This window comes from Delphinapterus leucas, chromosome 11 (assembly GCF_059928025.1).
Source record: "Delphinapterus leucas isolate spDelLeu-1000000601 "Yukka" chromosome 11, BTC_Dleu_Yukka2, whole genome shotgun sequence".
In the NCBI taxonomy this organism is placed as follows: domain Eukaryota; kingdom Metazoa; phylum Chordata; class Mammalia; order Artiodactyla; family Monodontidae; genus Delphinapterus; species Delphinapterus leucas.
In genome coordinates this window covers 6,545,275-6,557,595 of record NC_143139.1, presented here as the reverse complement: position 1 = coordinate 6,557,595, position 12,321 = coordinate 6,545,275, and the positions used below count along the sequence as shown (strand labels likewise).

Here is a 12,321-nt window from a genome sequence, read left to right as displayed (position 1 = left end):
GCTGTTTGAAGGGCCCCCGGCCACCCCAAAGGCTCTCTAGCAACCCTGGGAGGATTTTCACAGCTTGGGTAGGAGGAGAGATGTGTTGGGGGCAGGGTGGGAAAGGAAGAGGAAACTGGTACCTGGGCCTGAATGTGACAGCCCCACAAAGCCGGGAAAAGGGAGGGTTCCCCCGACGCCACGGTTCTTCTTCCTTTGCCCTGGTGGGGAACTGAAGCCTTGGGAGGAAATGCCTCCTCTCCCTGCTGCCCCTGGAGCGGCTCCCAAATTCACCCGCTGCCCTCCCCAAGTCTCCCATCACGGACGAAAACCATCTCTTGAAGGTGCCCTCGGCCAGGCACCCCTGGCCTTTAGAAGATGTTGGCATCTTCTAAAGCGGACAACAATAAACACGTATGGAACCCCCATTAAGTGCCGGGCGCGTGTCAAGCAGCTTACAAGCATAACTCTCCCGTCTGTCCTGCAAGGTGGTTCCCATCATCCCTGCAGTTCCCAGGTGGGGCCGGAACTGAGAGAACTGACGTAGATAATGAGTGAGAGCTGGGCTGCGGGCCCTCCGAGCCCACCTCTTTCCTCCGTTCACGTCTTGGCCTCGTCTCTGATAGCTCCTTGTTCCCAGCACTGGTTCATTTTCCTCTTCCCAGCCCCTAAACATGGGCATTTCCCAAGATTCAGTGTCTCTCCTCTTGAGAAGCTCATTTTCTCTAAAAGCTGAAGCCACACAGCCAGACCCGCTAGGAATAAATCTACATATGTACGATTCTGTAAGGCGGAGAAAAAACACCCTGACCCCTAGGATCAGTAGGTATTCTACGGCCCTCTTCAGTTTGCAAGGACTGGTGGTAACTGCGAAAAGGATTTTCCCTAAGGCTTTGGTGTGAGGCAGTAGCAGGACAAACTCATTTCAAAGTTTCAGGGTTCTTGGTTTTGCAAGGGGACGCGGGGAGCTTGTGCGCTGCTCGGTTAGGTATTGGAAATGCCTTCTCTACCTCAGTTAGCGTGGAGTAAAACTCCTGGGGGCTAAATGAGTTTGTGTAATAAAATACCAGCAATCTTTAGTGGTTCCCCTGGGGGTTCTAAGGAGAAGGTGGGGGGTCTCTTCTTGGGCTGGGGGGCGGTGGTGTAGAGAGGAGGCCCCACTGCAAAGAGAGAGGGGACTCTGATCTGGCCTGGAGCAGGGGTCAGGGCAGATGACCCACACCCTGTCCCCTACCTCTGGCTTCCTGGGCGCTGTCACCATCGTGTTTAGGTATCCAAGGAAATGACAGCCCCGAAGGGCTGGAGGACACAAGATCTTGAGGTTCAAGATCTTTCATCCTTTTTTCTTTTTTTTTTTTAATGGCATAAACCTCCTATTTATTTTTTACTCTCATAATTCCGAATCTTTAAATACAGTGTTTAAACAGAGACTAAGCTCTGGTTTTCCTTTTCTCGAATAAGCTCTCCACATCTTGATACGATGCCATAGGTAAGACTGTGGGAAGAACGCTTAAAATTGTTTAAAGGACAAGACTGTTTTTACGTATCCTCCAAAGTTTCAAAGCCCTAATTACCTGATGTGCAAACGACAAATCATTATAATCTGCTCATTAAAGCAAGTCCTATGAGTAGCACTACTTCGATTTAAACTCTTTAAAAATAGTGCAGTTGCATTCTTTAGAAATCGTCTACACTATGATTTCTTAACTTGTTCAAAATGCCTCTTCTTTTTATAAAAAATTGAGGTGTAATTGACATATTAGTTTCACGTGTACAACATAATGATTCCACATTTGTGTACATATGAAGTGATCCACACGACGTCTAGTGAACATTCGTCACCGTTGTTACATTTTTTTCCTTGCGAAAAGAACTTTTAGGATCTGCTCTCTTAGCAATTTTCATAGTTCACCCTCATTTCTCGCCTGAACTCTAGTCTGTGTTTCCACAAACCCCTGAAAGGTCTCCACTTGGCTGTCTCCCATTACCTCATTTCCAAAGTGCTTCTGTTTAAAAGTAAACCTTGCTACCCATGCCCCACGCCACCCAGGAAGCAACAACTAGACAAACAGGTTTCCCTTTCTAATGATTTCAGTTGTCATTGCCAAAGCAGCCTTTCACACAAGAACCTCGGAAGCAAGTCATCCTTTGTCCTTGTGGTCCTGAGTTACCAAGGCACCAAGTTGCCTACTTAATCTGAATGGTTTCTTTGAATCTTCCCTATGAGACAAGGACTGTTATTATTTATATCCATTTTGCAGGTGAAGAAACGGAAGACTAGGGAGGCCACATAACTCACCAAGGGTCACCCAGCTAGTAAGAGGCAGAGCTGGGGTCTGAACCATGGGCTCGGTAGAGGCTTCTATCGGTCTCCCTAAGGCTCACCTGTCTCTTCTTTCTTCTTCAGCTCCTTCCTTCTTCTTTTCTTCTCTTTTTGCACCATGTCCCTAAGGCCGTGGCACTCAACCTCTATGTTTCATACGCAAACTAGTACGGGAAATCTCCTGCCACCAATCTCTCCTGCCCCCAGCCCACCTGTCACATTGCCACCTGACAATTCAAGACAAAACACACGGATTTCACCATGGCCTTCCCTTGCTCAAAGAATCTATGGTGGCTCTGGTGTCAACTTGCCAACCCAATTCAATTCAGTCTCGTCCAGCCCACCCTCTTCTACAGGCGCTGGGGTCCCCTAGAACTTGGCGTCTCATCACTGGCTCCACACAAAACCCTTCCCTCCAGACTCAGACAGACATGCTGGTTGTCCCCCAAATAAATCCAGCCCAATTTCTCCCTTGAGTCTTCTGCTCAGGGTCTTCCCCATCCTTAAAGTCCAGCTCAAATCTTCCCTCTTCTTTGGCAATTCTGCTCCTGTACTGGGTTGAATAGTGGCCCCAGAAAGATGGGTCTAGGTCCTGACCCCCAGAATCTGTGAATGTGAGTGGCCTTGTTTCGAAAAAGGGTCTTTGCAGATGTGCATAGACCCTCAGTGCAGGATCTCAAGATGAGGTCATCCTGGATTTTGGGTTAATGACCGGTGTCTTTCTAAGAGACAGGAAAGGGAGATTGGGACACAGAGACACATGGAGAGGAAGACCACGTGAAGATAGAGGCAGAGAGTGGAGTGATGCTGCCATAGGCTAAGGAACACCTGGAGCCCCCAGGAGCCAGAAGAGGCCGGGAAGGATGCTCCCCTAGAGCTATGGAGAGGAAGCACTGCCCGGCTGACATGTTGATTTTCAACTTCCCGCCTCCAGAACTGTGAGAGAATGTTTCTGTTGCTTTAAGGCACCAAGCAGTAACCAATATGGCTCCATCCGGGTCTCCCACCTTTTGAACTCCTTCGGCTTTTGTTGCATAAATCTGTCCCCACTGCATCACTCCACTCCACTAGTTAACATTTTTACTGCCTCTGTGTCACTTGCAGGACAAAGTTCAAGTTCCCCGGCACGGCATCCAGGGATGGGCATGATCTGGTGGCACCTCCCTCCTGGCCTCTCTGCCGTTGTGCCGCCCTTGTGCTTGGTGCCCTGGTGACGCCAACCACTCAGCTGATGGTGCGCTCAACACACACAACTGCTTCCGATTTCCGACCTTCGCACACTCTGCTCTCCATCTGGAATGCCTTTCCTGCCCACCTTGTTCCCCTGACGTGCTCCTAGATATCCGCCCGCGGTGCTCAGAAAGTAGCTCCTCTGCGAAGCCTCCTCTGTCCTCTGAAGCACCTGTCCTCTGCACTGTCCCTCTCCCAACCAACCCACCAGACAGAGTGAACCACTCCCTTCCCTGTCCTAACTCCATTCCGTCCGCACGTTTCTCTTATTTGTATACTTGTTTGTCTAGCTAGGCTGCAGCATGTATTCTGTGAGGGAAGAAATGGCATTATATTCTTTTCTGATTCCCCAGCACCCAGCCTGTGCGCACCCAGCAGGTGCCCCGTTCATGTTTGCCGAACGGAAGCTCAAGTTCAGCAGTTAATTGTTTCACAGCCTCGGAACCTTCAGGGGAGGCTATCTTGGCTCTCCCAGGGACTGGTACCCTAGCTGGCCAAAGGCTTTCTTCTGTGCTCTTTTTTTTTATACTTTTTTTTTTTTTGGCCACACCATGCAGCTTGCAGGATCTTAGTTCCCTGACCAGGGATTGAACCTGCACCCTCGGCAGTGAAAGCGTGGAGTCCTAACCACTGGACCGTCAGGGAAGTCCCTCTTCCATCCTCTTAAGGTTGGTCAAGGCTGTGTCTCCCTCTCGAGGGTGCACCGGAGGGGCAGGAGGTCCAGTCTGAAGCTGTGTGCACCCCACCCTCTCTCTCCCCTTCCTCCACTCTTGTGCACCGGATCTGAGCTCCGGGGCCCCGCCATCCCCCTGCTCCCACACCTGGCTTCACATACCTGGGCCTGCTGGGTCCTCTCCAGCCACAGGGCACGGTCTGTAGCGCTGGGACAGTGCACAGTGAGGGCGCTGGAGACACACTGGAATTCGGTGAGGTGGATAAGCAGGAAGCTGCCTGGGTGGAGGAGAAGGTCTGCTTCCAGGGCTGGACTTTATCTGATCCCCTTCCCAACCTCTCCTTCTCCAGCCGATGGGAAGGGAGAAGGAAAAGTTTCCCCCAGGAAAGACATACTCGGATCTCGGAGCGGTCGGCACACAAGCTTCTCCAGCATGAGGGGCGGGCGGATAACCTTGGCTTTGTCTGCCCTGCGAAGGGGCTTGGTCACCAAGAGCACATCAGAGAAGAGGAACAGGTACACATCCAGCTGGGGGCAAGCAAAGAGAGAGACGAGGGTCAGCTGGAGCAGGGAGCAGGCGGGACAGGGGTCAGGGCTCACGCATGGGTGTGTGGGGCGGGTGCAGAGCTGTGGGATAGGACAGCTGGGAGCCGTGCTGCTTTGGGCCCATCTCTCACTTTACAGGTAGGAAAGTGGCTGACTCAGGGCCATGCCAGCAAGCAGAGCAAAGCCAGAACCACGTCCTCTTCCCAACACACACAGAAACACACACAAAGACACACACAGACACACATAGACACAGACACACACACAGACACGCACAGAGACACACACAGACACAGACACACACATACAAAGGCACAGACACACATACACACACACATACACACACACAGACACACATAGATACACACATAGACACACACACACAGATACACATACAGACACCCACAGACACACATAAATACACACAGAGACACATAGACACACAGAGACACATACAGACACACACATAGATACACACATAGACACACACAGACACATACAGGCACACATAGATACACACAGATACACACATAGACACATACAGACACACACATAGATATACACACAGATACACACAGACACACATAGACACAGACACACACACAGACACACACAGACACATACATACACACATAGACACATACAGACACACACATAGACATATGGACACCCACAGACACACATAGATACACACAGAGACACACACACAAACTCACACACAGACACACACACACCCCTCTTCTCCCATTCCCAGCCTTCTGACGCATCCTGTCCCACCGTCTCTCCCTTCTTCCTCTTAGTCCCCTCCCATCTTCTTCGCTCCGCCCACAGCCCCTCACCTTCCCTTCTCGCCCCTCCTTCATGCGCGCAGGCCCCTCCAGCAGCAGCTGCCTGATGTGCCCAGAAGCAACGCCCAGCACGGGGGCCATCAGGTCCAGCGTGGAGAATGGACGCAGGTTCTGCGGGGTGCAGAGAGCACAGGAGCGGGGCGCTGGGCATCCTGCCTCTTGGAGGACAGGAAGCATCCCAGTGCCTTCGTTTCACTCCTTTGCACCTGGCCCCTGGGACCCTCACCCTCGGGAAGGAAGGATGGGCACACACAGCCCACGGCACCTCTGCCTCTCCCGCTGCAGGCCTCGGCTTCATCCGTTTTCCTGGGGGCCTTGCTTTTTTGGACGCCCCCTTCCCTCCGCCTCTCTCACCTTCTCCACCTCCTCGCTGGACGGCTCCAGGACCTCGTAGGGCCCGATGCGCTGGGCTGCAGCCGCCAAGCTCTCCTGCTCTTCACCCTGGCGCACCTGCTTGTTGATGTGTCGGAGGAATGACTCCACCGCCGCGATCTAGGTTAGGGTGGGGTGTGGAGGGAGGACAGCTCAGCTCCTCGTCTGTACATCCCACCCAGACAACGACATCAGTGCCACGCCGGCACACACACGTAAGGAAAGAGACCTCAAGAGTCCCTGGAGATGCGTCCCCACTCACCAGCCCCCAACTCCCGAGGGTACAGCCCCAGTGGCCCCTACCATGGCGGTCAGGGCCTCCCGGGCGCGGGCCTCGGGGCTCCTCTTGAGCACAGCCTGGAGCAGCAGTGGGTACTTGGTGATGCGCTGGTGGGGCTTGATGAGGAGGTCCCCCAGCGTCTGCCTCCCCGAGCGTTTGTGCTTCTCACACCACTGCCAGGGAAGGTGGGCAGGGGTCAGGGGGCTGCAAGCCACCCTCCTGCCCCGCCCCGGGGATACCCTCAGCCTTGGAGCAAGGTCCGCCGCATCCCCCTTCCCCAGCAGCCCCTCTCCCACCTGCACGAAGGTGTGGAAGAGAGGGTTGTTGTCCTGCTGCTTCCAGGCATAGGCCATGGTCTGCTTCACTCGCAGGCAGTACAGGACGTAGGGCTGGAAGCGCTGGCTGAACTGGAGGGACAGGTGTGGGGCGGGGAGCGGGCAGGGGAAGGAGCCTGGCCTAGATCCTTAGTCCAGCTCCCGCCAATCCCAACCCCCCACCACTTCCAGCCCCCCTCTCTGGATTCCAAGGAGGAGTTGAGGTTCCGAGGGGCCGACCCGCTGCCGCCCTCTGAGCTCCATCCTCAGCCCCCGCCACGCCCCACTGCTCTGGACCTCACCCGCCATCAATAATTTAGCTGGACCGTTTTCAGGGCACTGCGGATCCCATTTCAGCCCAGCCACGGGGTGGTGACCTGAGGCTTGCCCAGAGCCCTGCTCCTGGGGAAGAGGGCCACCAACGGCCCCCAGGAGACTGTCCACCTGCCTCTCTACCCCAATCCAACTCTGCAAGGCCACGTTTCCCTGGCCAGTGAACTGGGAGGAAGTCAGATCCTGGGCCTCTTGCTTTCTCTTATCACCCTTCACGCCCTGGGTACCCTGTGGCCTTTCTCATCCCCTCCCCCCAGGCCCCTGAGGGACAAGTCGCTTAGGCCCCTGCTGCTTGTCCCCTGCTGCTTGTCGATGGGTCTCTGTCCCGGACATAAGATTTCATGGTCGATGAGAGCTTAGGTGTAGCCCTTCCCTGAGATAGCTACCCTCCCTCTGGGGGCTCCAGAAGCCCAAAGAGCCTTCGGGACAGAGGTCATACTGGTGGAATGAAGGTAAGAGGTGAGGTGGTATTTAGGGGTAGGGGTCGTGCCCTTGGACCCCCTCGAGTCACGGCAGGGTGCCAGTGGTATGAGCATTCCAGCGGACAGGACCCCTTGGGGCTCTCCCAGTCCTGCCCCATCCAGATGGGGCCCTTCTCCCCGCCTCACCGACAGGAAGCCGTTTTGCAGGCTGACAGGGTCCAGAGGCTGGCCCGAGGCTCGTGTCTCCTCCAGGGTGGGCCCCAGCACCTCTTCCCAAAAGCTCTGGTGGGCTCGGATCAGGCTAGGGACATTTCCAAACAGGGTCTCAGCTGACACCTGGAGGAGGGAGCGGAACATGCCTCGGCAGGTGACCTGCGGGCAGCACGGGTGGTGGGCAGGCAGGGACAGCTAAGCCCGAGTGGCAGGGGCTGGGTGGGACCTGCAGCCTGCTTGGGGTCTAGAGCAAGGAGGGGAGTGGGGAGGGCAGGGTAAATGGGGGTTGCAATTCCGCTCTGTGACCCCGCCCCCACTCCCTGGGTCCCACACCCCGAGTGCCCACTCACTTCTGTCAGCAGCCCCACTCGTTGCAAGTTCAGCAAACCGGCGGCTAGGAGCTGGATGTAGGGAGGGCTTTCAGCGTCTGACCTCTTCCTCTCAGACCCCGGCGTAGCCAGCCCTTCACAGCATCCCCACCCCCACCTTCATACCGCGACCCTCTCTCCCAAGACACCGGGCGGGTCTCAGGTCAGGGGGATCTTGATGTCCTGCCCCTTCTCCCCAACAGCCGTGCCCCTTCCGGTCTGGAGAACCGGGTGGGGGGAGTGATTCGAGGGACACGGTAAAGGGCCAAGGATGGGGCCCGGGGGCGGGGCTGCCGGGGATGTGGCGGGGGTAGGGCGGCTCACATCCGTCATGATCTTGAGCTTCCGCACGTAGATGAGCTCGGTGGTCAGTAGCTCCCACAGCGCTTCCTGCTGGTGGCAGAGCTCCCGGCTCATCTCCTGGGTGGGGATAGGGCTGGTTCAGCTGGGGAATGATGGCAAGACCAGCAGCTGCCATCTGCTGAATGCTACCAGATCTACTGCACAGAAACCTTTAACCCTCCACCAATCCTCCAGTGTGTAGGGGGTGTTATCCCCAGGTCACAGAGGAGGCGACCGAGACGCAGAGAGGTTTGCTGTCTTGACCGAGGTCTCGCTAGTATGTGGCGGGGCCGGGATCTGAAGCTACAGCAAGATGCCTCCAAGTGCTGTCCCTGCAGACCCCACTTCCCAAGGCCTTTCCCTCCTCCGGGGCAGAGGTGAGGGGTGTGTGTGTGTGTGTGTGTGTGTGTGTGTGTGTGTGTGTCTAGGACCCCCACGGGGTCAGACACTGTGTCCCGGGCCCACCTTGTGTCCAGGCACCAGCTCCTTCCAGGACTTCTCAATGGCCAGGCTGCTGTCACCGTCGTCTCCGATCTCCCAGTGCCGCCGGTCCTCTGGGGGCAGGCGGGGCATCCCAAACATGCTGAACGTGTGCAGCCTCACCTCCAGCTCGTGGGCTCTGGTGACTTCCTGGGGGCACCGAGAGGGGATTAGTCCTGGCCACTTCCTGGCCCGGGAAGGGCTGCGTGTGTGTGTGTGTGTGTGTGTGTGTGTGTGTGGTGGCAAGTTGCCCTGAGCTTGAGTGAGGACATGCAGGCCCGAGGGACAAGGATCAATCCTGGCTGGGATTACAGGGTACAGGGTGTTGCCGGAACATGCATGGAGAGGCAGAAAGGTCTGCAGAAAGGTCCCTGGACAGAGGGGTCTGACCTGGGCTCCCTGACCAGAAAGATAGCTTCCAGGGCTCTCCTGAGATAGAACCCTTCAGAGGGACCTTCAGGTGGAGACCAGAACGGGACTTAGGGAACCAGTGGTCTCAGGAACATTTTGACACTTGCCCATCAAACGGACATCTTTATGAGGCAGCCTGGCTTAGAGATGCTCCCCTGAGAGGGTCTCTAGACAGAGCCGCACCCTGCTTCTTGGAGGGGCTCTCATGTTCTCAGCTCTGATGGTCTCTGGAGGACGTCGCAGCTCAGGCTGTGAGCTTGGGGATGGGAGGAGAGGGACCCCTTACCTTGAGTTTGGGGAAGTGAGGTGTCCCAACCCCAAAGGGGCCTCCATGCCTCTTCTCAGGCTCTGGTTCTCGCAGCCTCAGGGGAGACAGGCCTCGGGCCGGGCCAGAACCCTTGGTAAAGCGGACATAGCCTTGGAGGTGTCGGCCACTGGGATCCTGGAGGAGGAGTGGGGGAGTTCTGGGGGTGTCCTCTCCCCACAGAAGTCCCAGACAAGCAGTGGGGCCTGGCTTGGCTCTGGACAGCATCCACTACACCAGCAAGTTGGGCCGGCTCACCTCTCCCCTCAAACCAGTTTGGTGAGAGCCACTCTGGCCCTGAGTCACAGCAGCCACTGCCAGGGAGGCCACTGAGCCAGGCAGGGGCCCACCGGGCCCAGGTCCCCAGGGGGCCTCGTGCAGAGCAGCAGCTCTGGCACGCAAATGCCCAGGCTCTGTGTGTGTCCCAGTGTCCCCCTCCAGTCCCACTCCCGTGTGTGCTCCCTGCACCACGGCCGTGCCTGCAGGGCGCCCGGTGCACACGCATTCTGGGGCCCTTACAGCCTCCTGCGCACGTGGGGATGGGGGCACTCACACGTGCGGCCTCCTCCCCGGGGCGTGTCCCATCCAGCTGGGAGTGGCTGCCCTTCCGTGTGCGAAGCTGAGGCCTGGCCCAGAAGTCTCCTCCTGGGCAGGCCTGGTCACATTCCTTGATCTGCCCATGGCCTGATTTACCCCACAGACATCCTAGTCTCCCTTCCCACCCTCAGCTGCCTCCCAGGGCCAAACCCTCCTCCAGTCAGGCAGGGGATACCCTCGGCCGGAAGCAGAACTGACCTCAAGGTGGAGGGAGAGCCTGGAGGCTGAGGGAAAGACTGCTGCACCTCCACGCCCATTTCTTTGGTCAGCACTGGAGGCCGACAGGAGGGTGGAGCTGGGGTGGAGGTGGGCAGGCCCTCACACCCCTCCCCACCTGTAGAGCAGGAACACCTTGAACCTTTGTTCTTCTTCCAGGCCTGGCTCAGAGGGAGGCAGGTTTCAAGGAGCCCACCAGCTCCTCCCAAGTAGAGGTGGGAGTCTGGGAGGTGCCAAACCCTGGGTTTGGTGACCTTCCCCACCAGATCTGTGCCTGTGACCAGTCTAACAGCACTGAGGGCCTGGCCCCTCCTGGCTCTCTGCCTCACCTGCCCCATCTGTCTGGGATGGGTGTAGAGTCCCGGGAACCTGGCCCAGCACGGCCATCCTCTCCCTCACAACCCACGAAAGAAGGCAGGGGTGCGGGCTAAGAATAGAGCAGTCCAAGGCCTGGCAAGGGGACAGAGACTTGAAAGCCTGGGTGTCCTCCCCCCTGCCCCACCCCGGTCACCTTTGGGACACAGTCTGGACTCACCAGCACGGGGCCTCCTCGGGGATAGAGGCTACCAGGAGTACTCAGGGTGGAGGTCCGAAGCCGGCCCCCATAGGTCTCAATGCGGGAGGCCACCAGTCCTTGGAGGCGACCCTCATTGGGAGGATCAAAGGCGTGCATCCCTTCTCTCCTGGGTCACCTCCCAAGGGTCATAACTCCAATGTTCAGGAGAAAGAGACCCGCTGAGGCTGCAGAGAGAAAATAAGGAATGGAAGGGCCAACCTTGATCAGTGGGTGACACCAGGCTGGAGACAGAGGAGGGAGGGGGAGGGGAAGAGAGGGAAGGGGAGAGGGAAGGCCAAGGCTACTTGCTGGGAGAGCGCAGCTGCCTCATCTACGACTTGGTGGGGGTCGGGCACACCCCGACATGCTGGGTAGGAAGCCCCTTGGAACCATGCCCCTTCCCTCACATTTGCGCATTTTGGGTACCAGCTCCTACCCTGGCCTCAAAGGATGCTGAGGTCCTAAGAGTAGCTGGGAGCAAGGGTCCCTCAGTTCCTGGATGCCCCCAGGCATTCAGGATGCCCCTTGCACCTAGCTACACCCTCCCCTCCTCCAAACACGGGAGTGGGGGATGAGTGTCTGGGGTGGTGAGCTGGAGGGGGCCCGTTGGATGCAGCCCCGCCTGCCACCTGTTTTTGCACAGCCCACAAGCTAAGAATGTTTTTTACATGTTAAATAGTTGGAAAAAGTCAAAAGAAGAATAATATTTCACAACATACGAAGATTATATGAAATTCAAATTTCCATGTCCATAAATAAAGTGTTATGGGAACACAGCCACATCGCCTCCTTGGCCAGTTGTCTGTGACTACGTTCCTGCTAGCTGTGACAGAGACCACAGCGGCTTCAGAGTCTGAAATATTTACTATCTGGTCTTTTACTGAAAAGCTTGCCCCACCCCTTACCTGGACCCTCCAGGCCACAGACAGCTATCCGGCCGCTGGCCTTACAGACGAGCCGAGGGGGAGCAGGCTCTGTTAGGTCTTCCCCAGCCGATGGGAACTCCTCGGTGGGGCTGGGAGCCTCGCGCGCGGGGCGCCATCCCCTCCCCCTAAACCTGATAGAGGACCCGCTCACTGGGGCGGCAGGGCCTGGAGAGGAGAGACCTCCTAAGCAGGTGCTGGTCTCCCTCCAGCTGGCCCTAGAATCCCGCGCAGCCCGCCGCTTAGTTTTCCTCTGATTTATGAGCAGGGGACAACGTTCCTTGTCTCCCGGGCCCCCTCCCAATAATCCTCCCTCCTAGGGCTCTGAGTCCCTCTTCCTCCCCGGGGTCCTTTCCGAGCTTTGACCCGGCTTCCCCTTCTCTCGGCCCCGCGCCCCCAGCCCCGGCGCCCCGCCCCCGCCCTCCCGCCACTCACCTGTGTCCGCAGGTGTCCCGGCGCCCGCTGCCCGCGCTGCCAGCCCCCCGGTCGCCGATTGCTCCCCCGGCGATGCCCACCTCGCGGCCCGGCCGGGTCTGGGACCGAGCGGCCCGCGGGACCAGTGCAGCGCAGCGCGGGGCCGGGCCGGGAGGG

At 57.3% G+C, this 12,321-nt stretch overlaps 1 protein-coding gene across 15 annotated transcripts in view; it reads right to left on the bottom strand.

Annotated features, from left to right (window-relative positions):
• PLEKHG6 (pleckstrin homology and RhoGEF domain containing G6) overlaps nucleotides 1-12,321 on the bottom strand; it is a 16,409-nt gene extending 4,088 nt beyond the window's left edge. For 2 of the 15 annotated variants that reach the window (XM_089920181.1, XM_089920182.1), the window contains exons 1-14: nucleotides 12,166-12,317; nucleotides 11,713-11,898; nucleotides 10,787-10,992; nucleotides 9,421-9,576; nucleotides 8,709-8,873; nucleotides 8,226-8,321; nucleotides 7,884-7,934; nucleotides 7,507-7,656; nucleotides 6,548-6,658; nucleotides 6,275-6,424; nucleotides 5,954-6,091; nucleotides 5,591-5,710; nucleotides 4,601-4,733; nucleotides 4,368-4,483 (exon numbers count right to left, since the gene is read on the bottom strand). In XM_089920181.1, coding sequence (XP_089776307.1) covers nucleotides 4,368-4,483; nucleotides 4,601-4,733; nucleotides 5,591-5,710; nucleotides 5,954-6,091; nucleotides 6,275-6,424; nucleotides 6,548-6,658; nucleotides 7,507-7,656; nucleotides 7,884-7,934; nucleotides 8,226-8,321; nucleotides 8,709-8,873; nucleotides 9,421-9,576; nucleotides 10,787-10,924 — 1,524 coding nt within the window. In that variant the 5' untranslated portion in view covers nucleotides 10,925-10,992; nucleotides 11,713-11,898; nucleotides 12,166-12,317. Of the gene's footprint in view, nucleotides 1-1,355; nucleotides 3,025-4,367; nucleotides 4,484-4,600; nucleotides 4,734-5,590; nucleotides 5,711-5,953; nucleotides 6,092-6,274; nucleotides 6,703-7,506; nucleotides 7,693-7,883; nucleotides 7,935-8,225; nucleotides 8,347-8,708; nucleotides 8,874-9,420; nucleotides 9,577-10,233; nucleotides 10,370-10,786; nucleotides 10,993-11,712; nucleotides 11,899-12,165 lie in introns of those variants that run through there. The other 13 variants (XM_089920190.1, XM_089920180.1, XM_089920179.1 and 10 more) reach the window with 13 other exon arrangements.